This window comes from Oncorhynchus kisutch, linkage group LG11 (genome assembly GCF_002021735.2).
Source record: "Oncorhynchus kisutch isolate 150728-3 linkage group LG11, Okis_V2, whole genome shotgun sequence".
Lineage (NCBI taxonomy): Eukaryota > Metazoa > Chordata > Actinopteri > Salmoniformes > Salmonidae > Oncorhynchus > Oncorhynchus kisutch.
This window is the reverse complement of record NC_034184.2, coordinates 78,591,116-78,611,923: the sequence shown is the minus strand read 5'-3', so window position 1 is coordinate 78,611,923 and position 20,808 is coordinate 78,591,116. Positions and strand designations below refer to the sequence as shown.

The following is a 20,808-nucleotide window of genomic DNA, read 5'->3' as shown; positions in this document are numbered from 1 at the left end:
AGAGACTAGTCCCGAGAGAGAGAGACGCACACCCAGGTACCTCTTAAAATATCTCCTCACAGTACCACTTTTACCTCTTGAACATGACGGTGGGTGCCTGCCTGCAGATTAGCAGTAAGCACTCTCAGAGCTCCTGGGGATGTTCAGTGAGTTCTCTCTCCCACTCTCCCAGTCCCTCCCTATCTCCCTTCTTCGGACCTCAGGATAGGCTGAGAGACTGCTCACTGTAGTTTATCTAAGCCAGTTAACACAAGTGTGAGAGAGGGAGCTCCAGCAACACTGTGGGAAATCCAGTAGAATCTGAAGTGATTGAATTTCACTCCCGTAACTCTCATAATAAGCCTGCTATTTACTCAATCCCAAATTAACTACTCATGTCTACTTTACATGAAGGATGGAAGACCCTAATGTGTTGTCGTTTGATAATAAAGAAGAGGTTTTTCACGCAAGTTCTTATTATGTGATATTTGAATAGTAATTATGATATAATTGTTGTTGTTTAGAATATATACTGTACTATGATTATTAGTAATGTTGTTGTTGTTGTCTATAGGAGGTACAGTGGGGCAAAAAAGTATTTAGTCAGCCACCAATTGTGCAAGTTATCCCACTTAAAAAAGATGAGAGAGGCCTGTAATTTTCATCATAGGTAAACTTCAACTATGACAGACAAAATGAGAAAAAAAATCCAGAAAATTTAATTGTAGGATTTTTAATGAATTTATTTGCAAATGATGGTGGAAAATAAGTATTTGGTCACCTACAAACAAGCAAGATTTCTGGCTCTCACAGACCTGTAACTTTTTCTTTAAGAGGCTCCTCTGTCCTCCACTCGTTACCTGTATTAATGGCACCTGTTTGAACTTGTTATCAGTATAAAAGACACCTGTCCACAACCTCAAACAGTCACACTCCAAACTCCACTATGGCCAAGACCAAAGAGCTCTCAAAGGACACCAGAAACAAAATTGTAGACCTGCACCAGGCTGGGAAGACTGAATTTGCAATAGGTAAGCAGCTTGGTTTGAAGAAATCAACTGTGGGAGCAATTATTAGGAAATGGAAGACATAAAAGATCACTGATAATCTCCCTCGATCTGGGGCTCCACGCAAGATCTCACCCCGTGGGGTCAAATGATCACAAGAACGGTGAGCAAAAATCGAAGAACCACACAGGGGGACCTAGTGAATGACCTGCAGAGAGCTGGGACCAAAGTAACAAAGCCTACCATCAGTAACACACTACGCCGCCAGGGACTCAAATCCTGCAGTGCCAGACGTGCGCCCTGCTTAAGCGAGTACATGTCCAGGCCCGTCTGGCCCGTCTGAAGTTTGCTAGAGAGCATTTGGATGATCCAGAAGAAGATTGGAAGAATGTCATATGGTCAGATGAAACCAAAATATAACTTTTTGGTAAAAACTCAACTCGTCGCGTTTGGAGGACAAAGAATGCTGAGTTGCATCCAAAGAACACCATACCTACTGTGAAGCATGGGGGTGGAAACATCATGCTTTGGGGCTGTTTTTCTGCAAAGGGACCAGGACGACTGATCCGTGTAAAGGAAAGAATGAATGGGGCCATGTATCGTGAGATTTTGAGTGTAAACCTCCTTCCATCAGCAAGGGCATTGAAGATGAAACGTGGCTGGGTCTTTCAGCATGACAATGATCCCAAACACACCACCCGGGAAAGGAATGAGTGGCTTCGTAAGAAGCATTTCAAGGTCCTGGAGTGGCCTAGCCAGTCTCCAGATCTCAACCCCATAGAAAATCTTTGGAGGGAGTTGAAAGTCTGTGTTGCCAGCAACAGCCCCAAAACATTTATTTATCCATTATTTTACCAGGTAAGTTGAATGAGAACACATTCTCATTTGCAGCAACGACCTGGGGAATAGTTACAGGGGAGAGGAGGGGGATGAATGAGCCAATTGTAAACTGGGGATTATTAGGTGACCGTGATGGTTTGAGGGCCAGATTGGGAATTTAGCCAGGACACCAGGACCCATAACAATTAGTAATGATGATGATGTTGTTGTTGTTTATAGGAGGTATACTATGAGTATTAGTAATGATGATGATGTTGTTGTTGTTTATAGAAGCTATAATATGAGTATTAGTAATGATATTATTGTTGTTGTTGTTGTTTTTAGGAGGTATACTATGAATATTAGTAATGATGATGATGTTGTTTATAGGTGGTATACTATGAGTATTAGTAATGATTATGATGTTGTTGTTGTTTATAGGAGGTATACTATGACTATTAGTAATGATGATGATGATGTTGTTTATATGAGGTATACTATGAGTATTAGTAATGATGATGATGTTGTTGGTGTTTATATGAGGTATACTATGAGTATTGGTAATGATGATGGTGGTGTTGTTTATAGGAGGTATACTATGAGTATTATTAATGATGATGTTGTTTATAGGAGGTATACTATGAGTATTAGTAATGATGATGTTGTTGTTGTTTATAGGAGGTATACTATGAGTATTAGTAATGATGATGATGTTGTTGTCTATAGGAGGTATACTATGAGTATTAGTAATGATGATGGTGTTGTTGTTTACAGGAGGTATACTATCACTATTAGTAATGATGTTGTTGTTGTTGTTGTTGTTTATAGGATGTATACTATGAGTATTAGTGATAATGATGATGGTGGTGTTGTTTATAGGATGTATACTATGAGTATTAGTAATGATGATGATGTTGTTGTTTATAGGATGTATACTATGAGTATTAGTATTGATGATGGTGGTGTTGTTTATAGGATGTTTACGATGAGTGTTAGTAATGGTGATGATTTTGTTGTTGTTTATAGGAGGTATACTATGAGTATTAGTAATTATGATGATGTTGTTGTTTATAGGATGTATACTATGAGTATTAGTATTGATGATGGTGGTGTTGTTTATAGGATGTTTACGATGAGTGTTAGTAATGATGATGATTTTGTTGTTGTTTATAGGAGGTATACTATGGGTATTAGTAATGATGAGGATGTTGTTGTTTATAGGAGGTATACTATGAGTTTTAGTGATGATGTTGCTGTTGTTGTTTATAGGGGGTATACTATGAGTATTAGTAATGATGATGATGTTGTTGTCTATAGGAGGTATACTCTGAGTATTAGTAATGTTGTTGTTGTTGTTTATAGGAGGTATACTATGAGTATTAGTAATGATGATGGTGTTGTTGTTTACAGGAGGTATACTATCACTATTAGTAATGATGTTGTTGTTGTTGTTGTTGTTTATAGGATGTATACTATGAGTATTAGTGATAATGATGATGGTGGTGTTGTTTATAGGATGTATACTATGAGTATTAGTAATGATGATGATGATGTTGTTGTTGTTTATAGGAGGTATGCTATGAGTATTAGTAATGATGATGATGTTGTTGTTGTTTATAGGAGGTATACTCTGAGTATTAGTGTCAAGAGAATTAAGTTCTCAGTGTTCATAAACCCAATTGAATTGATTACTCAGCCTGATACCCATCATTTGTAGGAAACTGGTTGGAATGAATCAGATGGAGGCCCAGCTACAATTGTCAGGAATGTTTATTTAGAGAGCTCTGCCTATCAATTCCGGCACATTGGTCTATATACCTCACATTTCGTCATAAATGTCCCTCCTCCTCTCAGATACAATGGCAACATAGTTCACAAGTCTTCTCCTACTCATAAATAGTCTGTCACCTGTTAAACAATCTACTACAAGCCCAAGGTCTCTCCCCTCCATTGGTGGGGACAGAATGTCCTGTAAGGAACACAGTGTTCCAGCCAGTCTGACGACAGCTCCATTTGTTTCTAACAAGGAACAGAAAGTCCTTGTTCTAATTCTTGACTAAAACTACACACATTAGATTTAGTGTTATGATTCTAATAGGATTCATACAATCATACAGTGACGGGGTAGTATTCTGTCAGTTATATTTCTACGTTAAATGTGTACATCGTTTAGTCATTATTCATAAAAAATCCCATAACAATTAGTAATGATGATGATGTTGTTGTTGTTTATAGGAGGTATACTATGAGTATTATTAATGATGATGTTGTTTATAGGAGGTATACTATGACTATTAGTAATGATGTTGTTGTTGTTGTTTATAGGAGGTATACTATGAGTATTAGTAATGATATTATTGTTGTTGTTGTTTATAGGAGGTATACTATGGGTATTAGTAATGATGATGGTGGTGTTGTTTATAGGAGGTATACTATGACTATTAGTAATGATGTTGTTGTTGTTGTTTATAGGAGGTATACTATGAGTATTAGTAATGATGATGATGATGATGATGATGATGTTGTTTATAGGAGGTATACTATGAGTATTAGTAATGATGATGATGATGATGATGTTGTTTATAGGAGGTATACTATGAGTATTAGTAATGATGATGATGATGATGATGATGATGATGTTGTTTATAGGAGGTATACTATGAGTATTAGTATTGATGATGGTGGTGTTGTTTACAGGATGTTTACTATGAGTGTTAGTAATGATGATGATTTTGTTGTTGTTTATAGGAGATATACTATGAGTATTAGTAATGATGATGTTGTTGTCTATAGGAGGTATACTATGAGTATGAGTAATGATGATGATTGTATATTATATTATGTGATATTGTTGTTCTCTATAGGAGGTATGCCATGTGATGTGTGTACATTATATAATGTGATATTAGTTGTTGTCTATAGGAGATATGCCATGTGATGTGTGTATATTATATAATGTGATATTAGTTGTTGTCTATAGGAGATATGCCATGTGATGTGTGTATATTATATAATGTGATATTGTTGTTCTCTATAGGAGGTATGCCATGTGATGTGTGTACATTATATAATGTGATATTAGTTGTTCTCTATAGGAGATATGCCATGTGATGTGTGTACATTATATAATGTGATATTAGTTGTTGTCTATAGGAGATATGCCATGTGATGTGTGTATATTATATAATGCGATATTAGTTGTTGTCTATAGGAGATATGCCATGTAATGTGTGTATATTATATAATGTGATATTGATGTTGTCTATAGGAGGTATACTATGAGTATGAGTAATGATGATGATTGTATATTATATTATGTGATATTGATGTTGTCTATAGGAGGTATGCCGGTGCCAGACCAGCCATCAGAGCAGGGAGCCAGTCTGCTGAGTCCAGGTCTACCGTCATCTAATGGAGACGGATCAGACGGGACAGAGACCACCTCCGCTATCCTGGCCTCTGTCAAAGAACAGGTACTGTAGGTCTGTCTGCCTGTCTCTCACTGTGTGTGTGTGTCCATATCAGCAAGTGAGACTTAAACACACTGATCTGTACTTGGAACACACAAACGTACACGGTGTACTATGAATTATTTGCTGTAGAACCTGCTGCTGGAGCAGATATCAGTATTCCAGTCCTATGCAGTTGGTTCAGGACAGTCCATGTTAGAAGTCAATATTGAATGTGTAGAGGAGGAATCAGGAAGTAATGTCGAGACAAAATGTCTATTACTAGGGTCGCGGTAGTCTTTGACAATTTTTAGGCCTTTCCTCTGACACTACCTGGTATAGAGGTCCTGGATGGCAGGAAGCTTGGCCCCAGTGAGGTAAGGACCCTAGTCATATTGCCTTGTGGTTGGAAGCCGAGCAGTTACCATACCATACATCTAGAGTTTTCTCCCTCTAGTTGCACATTTAACATGCTGGTAGAAATGAGGTAAAACAGATTTAAGATTCATGCATTAAAGTCCCCGGCCACTCTGGATGAGTGTTTTCCTGTTTGCTTATGGCCATATACAGCTCATTGAGTGCAGTCTTAGTGCCAGCATTGGTTTGTGGTGGTAAATAGACAGCTACAAATAATATAGATGATAACTCTCTCTGTAAATAGTGTGGTCTACAGCTTTTCATGAGATACTCTTCCTCAGGCGAGGAAAACCTCAAGACTTCCTTAGATTTTGTGCACCAGCTGTTGTTTACAAACATACATAGACCACCACCCCTTGTCTTACCAGAGGCCGCTGTTCTATCCTGATGAAAAAGATTAACACCCACCAGCTGTAGGTTAATCATGTCATTGTTCAGCCATGACTTGGTGAAACATAAGATATTACAGTTTTTAATATCCCGTTGGTAGGATATACATGATCGTAGTTTGTCTTATTCCTGATATCTAGAAGCTTTTTTCGGTCATAACACACAGCGGCAGAAACATTATGTACGAAATAAGTTGCAAATAACATGAACAAACACACAATAGTTGGCTGCCGTTTTATGGTCTCCTATCTCCTCCGGCGCTCTGACTTAGCCGGTAACTACTTTATTGAGAACTGTGATATGTGGTTGTCCCACCTAGTTTTTGCATGGATTCCGTGACGTGGTTAGCTTTTAACAGCTTAACTGACAGGTTAAAGTCTGCTTGAAAGAGCCGCTAAGCTGCTAATATTAGCCATTAAGCTAACAAAGTTACTCCCAGATGTGTTTTCCGATTGATCCCTCTTTGTCTGGAGAAGTAAATGAAATCCAAAAAAGCGCTGTAGGAGCTGTATCTACTACGCTTTGTTTCGGGACAAATTGCATCCCTCAGAGTTCTTATGCGGCAATTGTTTGCTTGCCGAGGATTATAGGCTCGAGGTGGCTTCCTGGATCACGCAGGTCGCTAACCTACGTAAGAAACTGGGGATGAATGCACTAACTGTAAGTGACTCTGGATAAGAGAATCTGCTAAATGACTAACATGTACAGTGTAAACAGGGTACCTTCTATCTAGATACGTTATTGCAAAGAGACACCGGAAAGAGATCATTGTGTGAGTTTTAGGTATCTGTGTGCAGTTTGTGTGTGTCTGTACAGTCACACAACTTTGTCTTTGTGTTTGAGAGAGAGAGAGGAGTCACACTTGAAATCAATGCCCTAGGCCTCCCGAGTGGCGCAGCGGTCTAAGGCACTACTTCTCAGTGATAGAGGCGTCACTACAGACCCGGGTTCGATCACAACCGGCCGTGATTAAGAGTCCCATAGGCGGTGCACAATTGGCTTTAATTGGCTCATCGTGCTCTAGCGACTCCTAGTGGTCAGGTGAACTGTATTTCCTCAGAAACACATTGGTGCAGCTGGCTTCCGTGGGTGTTAACCTCTTAGTGATCCTTTTAGCTGGATAGATTTGACAACATCCAGTGAAATTGCAGAGCGCAAAATTCAAACTACAGGAATATCAATATTCAACATTCACGAAAATATATGTGATACATCAAAATACACCTTAACTTCTTGTTAATCCAGCCGCTGTGTCAGATTTCAAAAAGGCTTTACGGTGAAAGCAGACCATGCGATTATCTAAGGACAGCGCCCCGCATACAAACACATGAAAATCCTTTTTCAACCAGGCAGGTGCGCGACAAAAGTCAGAAATAATGATATAATAAATGCCTTACCATTGAAGATCTTCTTCTTTTTGCAATCCCAAATGTCTCAGTGACACAATGAATGGTCGTTTTGTTCGATAAATTCCTTCTTTATATCCCCCAAAATGTCAATTTATTTGTTGCGTTTGATTCAGAAATACACCGGTTCCAACCGGTGTAGCACTACTTCTTCATATCTCAAAAGAAAAACATCCACCAATTTCTGAAGACTGTTGACATCTAGTGGAAGCCATAGGAACTGCAAGCACGTTCCTCATAAATAGGGGTTCCCATAGAAAACTATTGGGTAATCCTATGACCTCAATTTATTTTTTCCCTGGATGGTTTGTCCTCTGGGTTTCGCCTGCCAAATCAGTTCTATTATACTCACGGACGTTATTTTATAGAGTGTTATAGAGTGTTTTCTATCCACATCTACCAATTATATGCATATCTTAGTTTCTGGGCCTGAGTAGCAGGCAGTTTACTTTGGGCATGCTTTTCATCCGGACGTCAAAATACTGCCCCCTAGCCTTAAGAAGTTTTAAGAAGCGTGGTTTGGCGGGTCATGTTTCAGAGGACGCATGACTAGACCTTTGCCTCACGAGAGTTGCAGCGATGAGACAAGATCGAAAAGGGTGAGAAAAAAGGGTTAAAAAACAAAAATAAATAAATCAATGGCCTGGGAAATGGAAGTCTCTGTATGTGTTTGTGTCAATATAGCTCTGAGTTCTCTCCCCTCACATTCAATTAAAAGTAAAAAGTTCCCTTGCCTCCAGGATAAAACGGTATTCTTTCACGGAACACATTCCTTTGAGAATCATTGAATAGGGAGATTGAATAGGGAGATTGAATAGGGAGATATTTCTGGGCCTTGAACAATGCTCTGACTGATAGAATGTTGATTCACCACGGGTTGTCACAAAGACTTTGCCAAATCATTGTACATTTGTAAAACATTTTATAAGTCTGAGATTTGTATTTTGTCATATGTAACCTATAGGTCAAGGGCAAAATAAGTTGGACATTATGAAAAGCCTTTCCTATTGCTAAATCTGTATTCAGAAAGTAATGAGATTGGAGGGGGAGGGGGGGTTATATTGTAAAATACATGCAAAATCATTCCATGTCCACATCATAACTGTCTGACAACCTGACTTAGTAACTCAGCATGTATAAACCTCTCTCCATCTGTTCTCCCACACAGCTACACATATAGATGGACAATAGACATTGACATCATGGAGATATGAGCTGAATCGCGTACATATGATGTACATGCTGTCAGCAGATTTGTGTGTAGTGTGTGGTGTGTAGTGTGTGGGTCTGTGTAGTGTGTGTGTCTGTGTCATGTGTAGTGTGTAGTGAGTGTGTAGTGTGTGTGTGTCTGTGTATTGAGTGTGTAGTGTGTGTGTGTCTGTGTAGTGAGTGTGTAGTGTGTGTGTGTCTGTGTAGTGAGTGTGTAGTGTGTGTGTGTCTGTGTAGTGAGTGTGTAGTGTGTGTGTGTCTGTGTAGTGAGTGTGTAGTGTGTGTGTGTCTGTGTAGTGAGTGTGTAGTGTGTGGGTCTGTGTAGTGTGTGTGTGTCTGTGTCATGTGTAGTGTGTAGTGAGTGTGTAGTGTGTGTGTGTCTGTGTAGTGAGTGTGTAGTGTGTGTGTGTCTGTGTAGTGAGTGTGTAGTGTGTGTGTGTCTGTGTAGTGAGTGTGTAGTGTGTGTGTGTCTGTGTAGTGAGTGTGTAGTGTGTGTGTGTCTGTGTAGTGAGTGTGTAGTGTGTGTGTGTCTGTGTAGTGAGTGTGTAGTGTGTGTGTGTGGGTCCCCAGATCCTCAAAAAGTTCTACAGCTGCACCATCTAGAGCATCCTGACTGGTTGCATCACTGCCTGGTATGGAAAATGCGTAGGGCCCAATACACCACTGGGGCCAAACTTCCTGCCATCCAGGACCTCTATACCAGGCGATGTCAGAGGAAGGCCCTAACAATTGTCAAGGACTCCAGCCACCCTAGTCATAGACTGTTCTCTCTGCTACCGCATGGTAAGCGCTACCGGAGCGCCAAGTCTAGGACAAAAAGGCTTCTTAACAGCTTCTACCCCCAAGCCATACGACTCCTGAACAGCTAATCAAATGGCTACCCAGACTATTTGCATTAACACCCCCCTTTTACACTGCTGCTACTCTCTGTTTATTATCTATGCATAGTCACTTTAACTCTCCCTACATGTACATATTACCTCAATTACCTCGACTAACTGGTGCCCCCGCACATTGACTCTGTACCGGTACCCCCTGTATATAGCCTCCGCATTGACTCTGTACCGGTACCCCCTGTAATATAGCCTCCACATTGACTCTGTACCAGTACCCCCTGTATATAACCTCCACATTGACTCTGTACCGGTACCCCCTGTATATAACCTCCACATTGACGCTGTACCGGTACCCCCTGTATATAGCCTCCACATTGACTCTGTACCGGTACCCCCTGTATATAGCCTCCACATTGACTCTGTACCGGTACCCCTGTATATAGCCTCTACATTGACTCTGTACTGGTACCCCCTGTATATAGCCTCTACATTGACTCTGTACCGGTATCCCCTGTATATAGCCTCCACATTGACTCTGTACTGGTACCCCCTGTATATAGCCTCTACATTGACTCTGTACTGGTAGCCCCTGTATATAACCTCCACATTGACTCTGTACTGGTAGCCCCTGTATATAACCTCCACATTGACTCTGTACTGGTAGCCCCTGTATATAACCTCCACATTGACTCTGTACTGGTACCCCCCTGTATATAGCCTCCACATTGACTCTGTACTGGTACCCCCTGTATATAACCTCCACATTGACTCTGTACTGGTAGCCCCTGTATATAGCCTCCACATTGACTCTGTACTGGTAGCCCCTGTATATAGCCTCCACATTGACTCTGTACTGGTAGCCCCTGTATATAGCCTCCACATTGACTCTGTACTGGTAGCCCCTGTATATAGCCTCCACATTGACTCTGTACTGGTACCCCCTGTATATAACCTCCACATTGACTCTGTACTGGTACCCCCTGTATATAACCTCCACATTGACTCTGTACTGGTAGCCCCTGTATATAACCTCCACATTGACTCTGTACTGGTAGCCCCTGTATATAACCTCCACATTGACTCTGTACTTGTACCCCCTGTATATAACCTCCACATTGACTCTGTACTGGTAGCCCCTGTATATAACCTCCACATTGACTCTGTACTGGTAGCCCCTGTATATAACCTCCACATTGACTCTGTACTGGTAGCCCCTGTATATAACCTCCACATTGACTCTGTACTGGTAGCCCCTGTATATAACCTCCACATTGACTCTGTACTGGTAGCCCCTGTATATAACCTCCACATTGACTCTGTACTGGTAGCCCCTGTATATAACCTCCACATTGACTCTGTACTGGTAGCCCCTGTATATAACCTCCACATTGACTCTGTACTGGTAGCCCCTGTATATAACCTCCACATTGACTCTGTACTGGTAGCCCCTGTATATAACCTCCACATTGACTCTGTACTGGTAGCCCCTGTATATAGCCTCCACATTGACTCTGTACTGGTAGCCCCTGTATATAGCCTCCACATTGACTCTGTACTGGTAGCCCCTGTATATAACCTCCACATTGACTCTGTACTGGTAGCCCCTGTATATAACCTCCACATTGACTCTGTACTGGTAGCCCCTGTATATAACCTCCACATTGACTCTGTACTGGTAGCCCCTGTATATAACCTCCACATTGACTCTGTACTGGTAGCCCCTGTATATAACCTCCACATTGACTCTGTACTGGTAGCCCCTGTATATAACCTCCACATTGACTCTGTACTGGTAGCCCCTGTATATAGTCTCCACATTGACTCTGTACTGGTAGCCCCTGTATATAACCTCCACATTGACTCTGTACTGGTAGCCCCTGTATATAACCTCCACATTGACTCTGTACTGGTAGCCCCTGTATATAGCCTCCACATTGACTCTGTACTGGTAGCCCCTGTATATAACCTCCACATTGACTCTGTACTGGTAGCCCCTGTATATAACCTCCACATTGACTCTGTACTGGTAGCCCCTGTATATAGCCTCCACATTGACTCTGTACTGGTAGCCCCTGTATACAGCCTCGCTACTGTTATTTCACTGCTGCTCTTTAATTATTAATTATTTTTATTTGTACTTATGTATTTTTTTACTTAACACTTATTAAGTAAAACATTTGGGGCTCCTGAGTGATGAAATGGTTTAAGGCACTACAGTCGTGTTTGTGTAGTGTGTAGTGTGTAGTGTGTAGTGAGTGTGTGGTGTGTAGTGAGTGTGTAGTGTGTATGTAGGTGTAGTGAGTGTGTATTGTGTGCAGGTGTTGTGTGTGGTGTGGTGTATGGCTGTTGGTCGACCAAGATTGTTTTAGTTCAGCAGTAACAGATATATATATACACTACCGTTCAAAAGGTTGTGGTCACTTGTTTTGAGGCAGAGTTGCAAAAAAATTGCCATAACTCAGACTGGCCAATAAAAAGAAGAGATTAAGATGGGCCAAAGTACACATACACTGGACAGAGGAACTCTGCCTAGAAGGCCAGCATCCTGGAGTCGACTCTTCACTGTTGACGTTGAGACTGGTGTTTTGAGGGTACTATTTAATGAAGCTACTAGTTGAGGACTTGTGAGGCATCTGTTTCTCAAACTAGACACTCTAATGTACTTGTCCTCTTGCTCAGTTGTGCACCGTGGCCTCCACTCCTCTTTCTATTCTGCTTAGAGCCAGTTTGCGCTGTTCTGTGAAGGGAGTAGTACATAGTATTGTACGTGATCTTCAGTTTCTTTGCAATTTCTCGCATGGAATAGCCTTCATTTCTCAGAACAAGAATAGCCTGACAAGTTACAGAAGAAATGTATTTGTTTCTGGCCAGTTTGAGCCTGTAATCAAACCCACAAATGCTGATGCTCCAGATACTCAACTAGTCTGATAATGGGCCTCTGTACGCCTGTAACGGTCTGAGTGTAGTGGGTGAGGAGTCAGGCGCAGGAAGCAGAGAGTTCAGGGGAGTGCTATTTTAATGCACTGAGAAAACACTGAACATAAGCCAACCCTCACAAAAACACAGGGCATACTGAACAAACAAATGCCCCAAACAGGGGGACTTAAACTGTCCAGGGAAAACCCACAAAATGGGAAAACACAAAACCCATAGACGTGCACACAAGTACACCAAACAGACGATCACAATAATTAATCCCGCACAAGGAACCCTGCGGGCCGGCTGACTAATAAAGCCTTACTACCTAACTCAAAACAGGTGCACACAATCAACACATAAGGAGGGGGAGGAAATAATCAGTAGCAGCTAGTAGGCCGGCGACGACGACCGCCGAGCGCCACCCGAACGGGAAGGGGAGTGTCCTTCGGTCGGAGTCGTGACAACGCCTATGTAGAGATTCCATAAAAAATCTGCCGTTTCCAGCTACAATAGTCATTTACAACATGAACAATTTCTACACTTTATTTCTGATCAATTTGATGTTATTTTAATGGATAATTAAAAATGTTCTTTCAAAAACAAGGACATTTCTATTTAACCCTAAACTTTTGAACAGTAATTTATATATATTTGCGCCCATCTCAGTGAACTAATCCATTGCGGAGGCCTAGACTGTGATGGAGGCTCCAAATGGATGGTGTGATGCTATTGTGGAGCTTCCAGAGGCATCCAGAGGCCAAATCGCACTCCGTACCGCATCGCCATGAGCCTCCCAAATGTTGTGACAATGCAGGGGCTCCGCATTGACATGATTGGTTGCGGGGGGCGGTACATCCCGTATCAACATAAACTCACTTCCTTGACAACAGCTCTGCATAGATATGATTGGTTGCAGGGGGCGGTACATCCTGTATAAACATAAACTCACTTCCTTGACAACAGCTCTGCACTGCAAAGCAAGACGTATGAATGCCCTGACTGCTGCTGAGGTCGTATCACTGTAAATGTTGCCTGGCCGATGCAGACGTCGGATTGACCATGCGCCCAGATGCACTTCTTTCTTCAGAATGCGCTCTGTCCCGCCAATGTGTGCACATTCATTATTTTAAAACTTCATTGTGTGAATTGTTTGCGTTTGATTGTTAGTGTCTATCACTTCCCCATTACATACATCACCAGTAGTACATTTACCATTCATTTTCCATTCATTTTCCATTCATTTTCCATTCATTTCTATCATTTCTAATCTCCAACGTTTGTTACTTTGGTTACGGTAATTTATTTTAATGCATTCAATATTATTATTCCAGTCTTCCCATTATCATTGTCGGAGTGGACACATTGTTTGCAGAGTGCAAAAGTTTTGGGTTATTTCATTTCCATTTACGAGTTTTGTCAATTTAGTCATTGTCTTTTATTTGGAGCGCTGCTGTTAATGTTGAGTTAAGACCCGCATGCATAGAAGTAGGCCTGCCTGTCCTGCAAGAAAATGTAGGCATATAAATGTCTCCATTTGGGGATCTGATAGTATTTCCGATTGGCTTAACGCACCACCACTAATGACCTGTGGAGCTTCACAAAGTAATATTCACCTCAAACAGCAAGCAAAAAAGTCTGTTTTTACATCCATTGAGAATTACAGTAGTTCCTCAATGTATTTGAAAAATCTTTCTAGCTCTCTCCCTTTCGATAACCACTCAGCGTGAAAGGGAAAAATGTCATGCTCTGATCCAATGGAAACATCATAAAATAGGCCTACTTGATTACTTCTTATCAGTGCTTGACCTGGACTGAAATAGGTTCCGGTACTCATTTTGGGTGCTAGTACTGTTTATATTCAGGTGCAGGAGCTCCACAATACTTTTGAATTAATATTCTATAAGAGGAACAGGAGCTGAAGCAGTAGAACATTTGAGATGCCGGTTCTCAGCTCCGGTGAGCTCCTGCCCAAGTCAAGCACTGCATCTTATCCCTTATGCAAATAGCCTACAACTGTGTCTGTCCCAAGATCACTGGCACAGGAAACTCTGAGGGCCCAGAATATTTTATACAATGTTGTAAGTTTGCTAGTGCAAGCTTCTGAGTGGTCCCAAGTTATAGTTGATACGTTTCAAGTTTGTTGCAGACAGGCCATGTGTAGCCATGATTTATAGGATATTTATTTTTATCAGGTTATCTTCTACCTTCAGGCTGCAATAGTTTTATTTGTTGGCTTTATCTAGGTTATTTTTTAAATAGTTGGTAATAGAAGTTACTTTTTTAGGTTAGTATAATTTTCATTTAGATTTGGATATAATTTCGATTAACCAAATGACAAGATTGAGATATGAAGAAGTTGTTATTAATTAAACTATTTCACGAGCATTTGCACAGAAAGGTTGCTGTCAGGAGAGTAATGGCAGAATCTGCGAATGCCAACAGGAGCGGGAGGAAAATAGTTGGGTAAGGTTGTTTTTTTCTTCTGTTTATCTAGATCTCTGGCGCCCTCTTGAGGCATTTGTCTTATTTCATCAAATCGTAAGATTTAAGCATCAGACAAGTTCAGTTCATGCATATCGTTGATTTTATTAAAACACATTGGGTATGTCTATATATGGAAAAATACATGTTTAAAAATCTTGATTGGACTAAAGAAGAGACGACTTTCGGTTGACACACACACACACACACACACACACACACACACACACACACACACACACACACACATACACACACACACACACACACAAGCATGCACACAAGCATGCTCACACTCTGAATATGGAATGTAAATGTGTGTGGCCAGTATACTACAACAAGAAAATAATCAGCAGCAGGAAATGTGAATTATTGTGTGGATTATAATTCATGGTCATTTTTTGTAAGGGAAAATAAAGTCAGACAATTGGAAATTACAAACTTTAGAAGCCTTTTTAAACCTCAAATACACTACAAAGTTATCCTGCAACAGGTTGATCTATTTAAGATCCTACATCTGTAGAGAGGGGGAGAGAGGGAGGGGAGAGAGGGAGGGGAGAGAGGGAGGGGAGAGAGGGAGGGGAGAGAGGGAGGGGAGAGAGGGAGGGGAGAGAGGGAGGGGGAGAGAGGGAGGGAGGGGAGAGAGGGAGGGGAGAGAGGGAGGGGAGAGAGGGAGGGAGAGAGGGAGGGGAGAGAGGGAGGGGAGAGAGGGAGGGGAGAGAGGAGGGGAGAGAGAGGGGAGAGAGGGAGGGGAGAGAGGGAGGGGAGAGAGGGAGGGGAGAGAGGGAGGGGAGAGAGGGAGGGGAGAGAGAGGGGGAGAGAGGGAGGGGAGAGAGGGAGGGGAGAGAGGGAGGGGAGAGAGGGAGGGGAGGGGAGAGAGAGGGGGAGAGAGGGAGGGGAGAGAGGGAGGGGAGAGAGGGAGGGGAGAGAGGGAGGGGAGAGAGGGAGGGGAGAGAGAAAGTGAGTGTGTATGGAGAGATTATGGAGAGATTAAACACAGACTGCCCTTTTCTCTCTCTCTCTCTCTCTCTCTCTCTCTCTCTCTCTCTCTCTCTCTCTCTCCCTCCCTCTCCTATTCAAAGGCTTTATATTTGCAGGGGAAATATATGTTTACATTTGCCAAAGCAAGTTAAAGATAATAAACTCTGCACCTGCACCTCATTTCAATTCAATTCAGATGCCATCCAGGACCTATATGCTAGGCGGTGTCAGAGAAAAGCCCAAAGAATTGTCAGAGACTCCAGTCACCCAAGTCAAAGACTGTTTTCTCTGCTACCGCACGGCAAGCGGTACCAGAGCGCCAAGTCTCGGACCAAAAGGCTCCTTAACAGCTTCTACCTCCAAGCAATAAGACTGCTGAACAATTAATCAAATGGCCACCGGACTATTTACATTGACCCCCCCCCCCCCCCCAACTGCTGCTCCTCGCTGTATATCAGCTATGCATAGTCACCTCTACGCATAGTCACCTACCTACATGTACAAATGACCTCGACTAACCTGTATCACCGGACATTGTCTCGGTACCGGTACCCCATGTATATAGCCTCGTTATTGTTATTTTATTGTGTTACTCTTTATAATATTTTACTTTCTTGACTGCTCTGCTTCATTTGATTTGAATTATCTTTATTGGCATGGAAAACTTAAGTTTACATTGCCAAAACAAGTGGAATAGATCATAAGTGTGCACATAGCCTGTCTTCTCTCTCTGCCTGTACATAGTCTGTACATAGTCAAGGATTTTCTTAATATTGAGTCAGTCACAGGGGTCAGGTATTCTGCCACTGTGTACTCTCTGTTTCGGGCCAGATAGCATTCCAGTTTTCTCCATTTTATGGTTGATTCTTTCCAGTGTGTCAAGTAGTCATTTTTTTGCTTTCTCGTAATTTGTTTGGGTCTAAAGGTGTTTCTGTCCTGGGGCTCTGTGGGGTCTGTTTGTGTTTGTGAACAGAGCCCTCTCTCTCCTTTCTTTCTCTCTCTCTCTCATTCTCTCGCTCTCTCAATTCAATTCAAAGGGCTTTATTGGCATGGGAAATATACTGTATGTTTACATTGCCAAAACCAGTGGAATATACAAGAAACAAAAGGGAAATAAACAATCAGAAACGAACAGTAAACACTCAAGAAAGTTTTTAAAGAATATAAACATTTAAAATGCTATATTATTGGCAATGTTGTATAGTAACAATGTGTAAATGTGTGTGTTCCTTCAGCTCTGTGCTGGTAATGTGCTGATAACCTAGCAGTCCCTCTGTGGCCATCCTACATGCTAAACACATGGCTATCACCATGGTGACTCTTTCAGAAAGAGGACACACCTGGCTGTTAGCAGGGAGGTCCCCCCCCCCCCCCCAACACACACACACAACACATTTTCTTCTTGTGACCATTGAGGAGACCAGCTGTGTGTTCTGACTGTCAGGCAACCAATTATACAGTCTGATATTATATCATTATACTGGAACACCCTACTCCCATTCTGTCTGTCTGTCTGTCTCTCTCCCTCTCTTTCTCTCTCTCCCTCACTCGGTCTCTCCCCCCTCGCTGTCTCTCTCCTACTCTCTGTTTCCGCCTCTCAGTCTCAGCCCCCCCCTTTCACTCTCGACAGTGTTTCGTGACTCTTTCTGTAAATAATGATTCTCTCCTTTCCCGTCTCCAGGAGCTGTTCACAATGCTAACCTACTACTGTACCTGCTGGTATAATGTATCTTAGTGTGAACACCCTGTTCCGTTTACGTAATATGCTATAATAGAGACACAAGGCCTGACTGTCAGTTCCTCTATAGGGGCGTTTTCCATTTTAATGTCACACATTATAAACTATACAAATAAAGAGAGTTCTTCAGGACAAGAAGGCACAGTGATGCCGAAACGTTGGTGATTTACCCTAGAAATTACTGGGAGTCTTTATTTTTATCGTCTAAAGTTTATTTGCCGTTAGTCAGCAACTCTACATAAAATCATTTTCTCTGGGTGTGCGCCAGCTAGTGTTCTTTAATGTCACACAATATGACAGACCCAGTGGGACTGTAGAGTTTGGAGTGTACTTTTGCTGGGAAATCATAATATGTTCTGTCAGTGCTCAGGCAGGTTCACGTTGCCACACTCACCAGGACAGCACTTAGTGGCCACATCTACATTAAACACATAAAAAATAGCTTTTAAATGATTTGAAATAAGTCACCTTTTTCCTTTGTTTATAGAATATGGTGTTCACAGTGACATGGCTAATCTCTCTGTGTCTCTTCGTGACTATAGAGTCTATATTATAGACTAATACTGTTTCAACAAACGAGTGGAGCAGCTGCTATCAGACGTGAAGTCATCAAGGACCCGACAGCGGCTGAATATTAATTACTTCTGACGATTAAGTGATGTGATTGTGGTTTAAACGTATAATTGTATGATATTATCACCTTTAAGAGGACAGACTGTGAAGTCAAATTAAATGTTAAAATACTGTGATGAGAAACGAGCATTTGACAAATTGCGGATTCGGTTTGCCATGAAACAATTTATAATTGCAGACTAGTGGTGTTGATGTCGACCTCAAAATCATTTGATGTGCTATTTTTAAATGTCAATTTTTGCTCTCTTTTCCACAAACTTGAGTTAGAATCTATCTATATGCTTAGAATATGTGTTTTAACAAAGACATATTTCCGGTATGGAGACCGTGTGGTAAGCAGTTTGACATTTCCTTTCTTTACTGAAATATGCCTCTTAAAAAGGAAAGAATTTAACTCTAAAGTTAAGAAATAACTGAAATGTTGGAAAAGGCATGTTATGGCAAATAATAGATAAATAGACAAATAGAGACCAGCAAAACAACGCAACCAAGAACCTGTCAACACGACTAAAATGAGTTAAGAAACACTACAAACAGATATTTGCACTGGCAATGAGAAACTGTCCAAGCGGTTGAAGAAAAGAATATCTGATGATGTAAAAAATATAAAAACTGATATGACTGAACTGGGTGGAGGAGTGGAGGAGGCCGAAACCGGATTAACCCTGGAGAAAATCGCAGGAGAAAACTCCAGAAAACTGTGGATGTACAAAAAGACATCACTAAGGAGCTTCATGAAAGACGTCAGTCCCCGTTCAAATCTTTGTTTCATACATTTCCCAGAACACTGTAGAACATCCAGGATGGAAACATTCCTGGAAAAGGTAATACCACAACTACTGGGCCAGGAGAACTTCACACGGGCTCCCAGAATCAAACTTGGGGCCCGAGAGACGACAAGAGCAGCAAACCAAGGGCCATCTCTGTGAAGTTCCTTAACCCTCCTGTTGTGTTCCGGTCGAATTCAACTGATTTACAAGTTTTCTCTGGAAAATGTACTTAATTTAATCTGATTGTCATAAGGTTCCATGACTTTGTCCACACAGGGCATCTGAACACACATAATACATTTAGATATTTTTTTTTCATTACATTTTGGGTGTTTTATGTAACTTTTGTACACCTGTGGTGTTCCCGGTCAAAAATGACTGGTCATTAGAAATGAATGGGTGAGACTACAATTAGTGTATACAACTGAGTTCAGGCACATGCCCATTCATCATATGGACACACTTCCTCTCCCAGACTCTCACATGTGTGTGTGTTTGAGCACACACATACACACCTCACTCCCCTTCTTGGCTTCCATGGCAACCCCCATGGGGACCTTTCCCCAATAGAATCGGTCCCCCACGGGAACCACACCTGTTGGCATTCTCACAGCTCTGGTATATAAAGCTTTTTTGAGACCTTGCTCACAGTTCATTCTGTGCCAGCACAATGACCAAACGATATACTGTATGTGAGGCTCTTGATCATATCTTTGATCGTGACACTGGTGAGGAGGAGAGAGGCCAGGAAACTGACAGTGAAGATGCATTAGAGGAGGATGTGTCAGAAGTTGAAGACAACACAGACCAAGAGACAACCGATGTGGAACCATCCAGTGATGAGGAAGAGAACCCTGCTGAGGTCGTTGTTACATTCCAGTGATGAGGAAGAGGGCCCTGCTGAGGTTGTTGTTACATTCTAGTGATGAGGAAGAGAACCCTGCTGAGGTTGTTGTTACATTCCAGTGATGAGGAAGAGAACCCTGCTGAGGTTGTTGTTACATTCCAGTGATGAGGAAGAGAACCCTGCTGAGGTTGTTGTTACATTCCAGTGATGAGGAAGAGAACCCTGCTGAGGTTGTTGTTACATTCCAGTGATGAGGAAGAGAACCCTGCTGAGGTTGTTGTTACATTCCAGTGATGAGGAAGAGAACCCTGCTGAGGTTGTTGTTACATTCCAGTGATGAGGAAGAGAACCCTGCTGAGGTTGTTGTTACATTCCAGTGATGAGGAAGAGAACCCTGCTGAGGTTGTTGTTACATTCCAGTGATGAGGAAGAGAACCCTGCTGAGGTTGTTGTTACATTCCAGTGATGAGGAAGAGAACCCTGCTGAGGTTGTTGTTACATTCCAGTGATGAGGAAGAGAACCCTGCTGAGGTTGTTGTTACATTCCAGTGATGAGGAAGAGAACCCTGCTGAGGTTGTTACTGTGTGTTACCAGTGTCACATCCTAGAACGCTGAAACTGTAAACACACAGTACGTTTATTCCGTTGCTCTCGCGCCCTTTTTCTTTTTTTTCTTTTTTAACTTTTGCCCTTTTAACGTAGCAATTGATATATGAATTGAAAAACATGTTTAATCAATGTGGGTAACATGATATTATCACGTGTCAATTATCCTTTTATTTTTACTCTCCCATGGAAAGTACAATAAATCATGTTAGTTTGTTGAATGAATATTGAAGAAACATGCGCAACTGCAGAGTTTATTAAAGAGAAAGACAATCAAGCCAGCTATGTGCGCAAAGCCTACAATTATCCACCTTTCAATTA

General features: G+C 41.6%; 1 protein-coding gene across 1 annotated transcript in view; it reads left to right on the top strand.

Annotated features, from left to right (window-relative positions):
* The window catches only part of LOC109900120 (catenin delta-2), a 591,443-nt gene that overhangs the window by 82,977 nt on the left and 487,658 nt on the right, over nt 1-20,808 (top strand). Inside the window, exon 2 of the mRNA XM_031835028.1 lies at nt 5,145-5,278. Within this exon, the coding sequence (XP_031690888.1) occupies nt 5,150-5,278 (129 nt within the window). The 5' untranslated portion in view covers nt 5,145-5,149. The remainder of the gene's footprint in view (nt 1-5,144; nt 5,279-20,808) is intronic.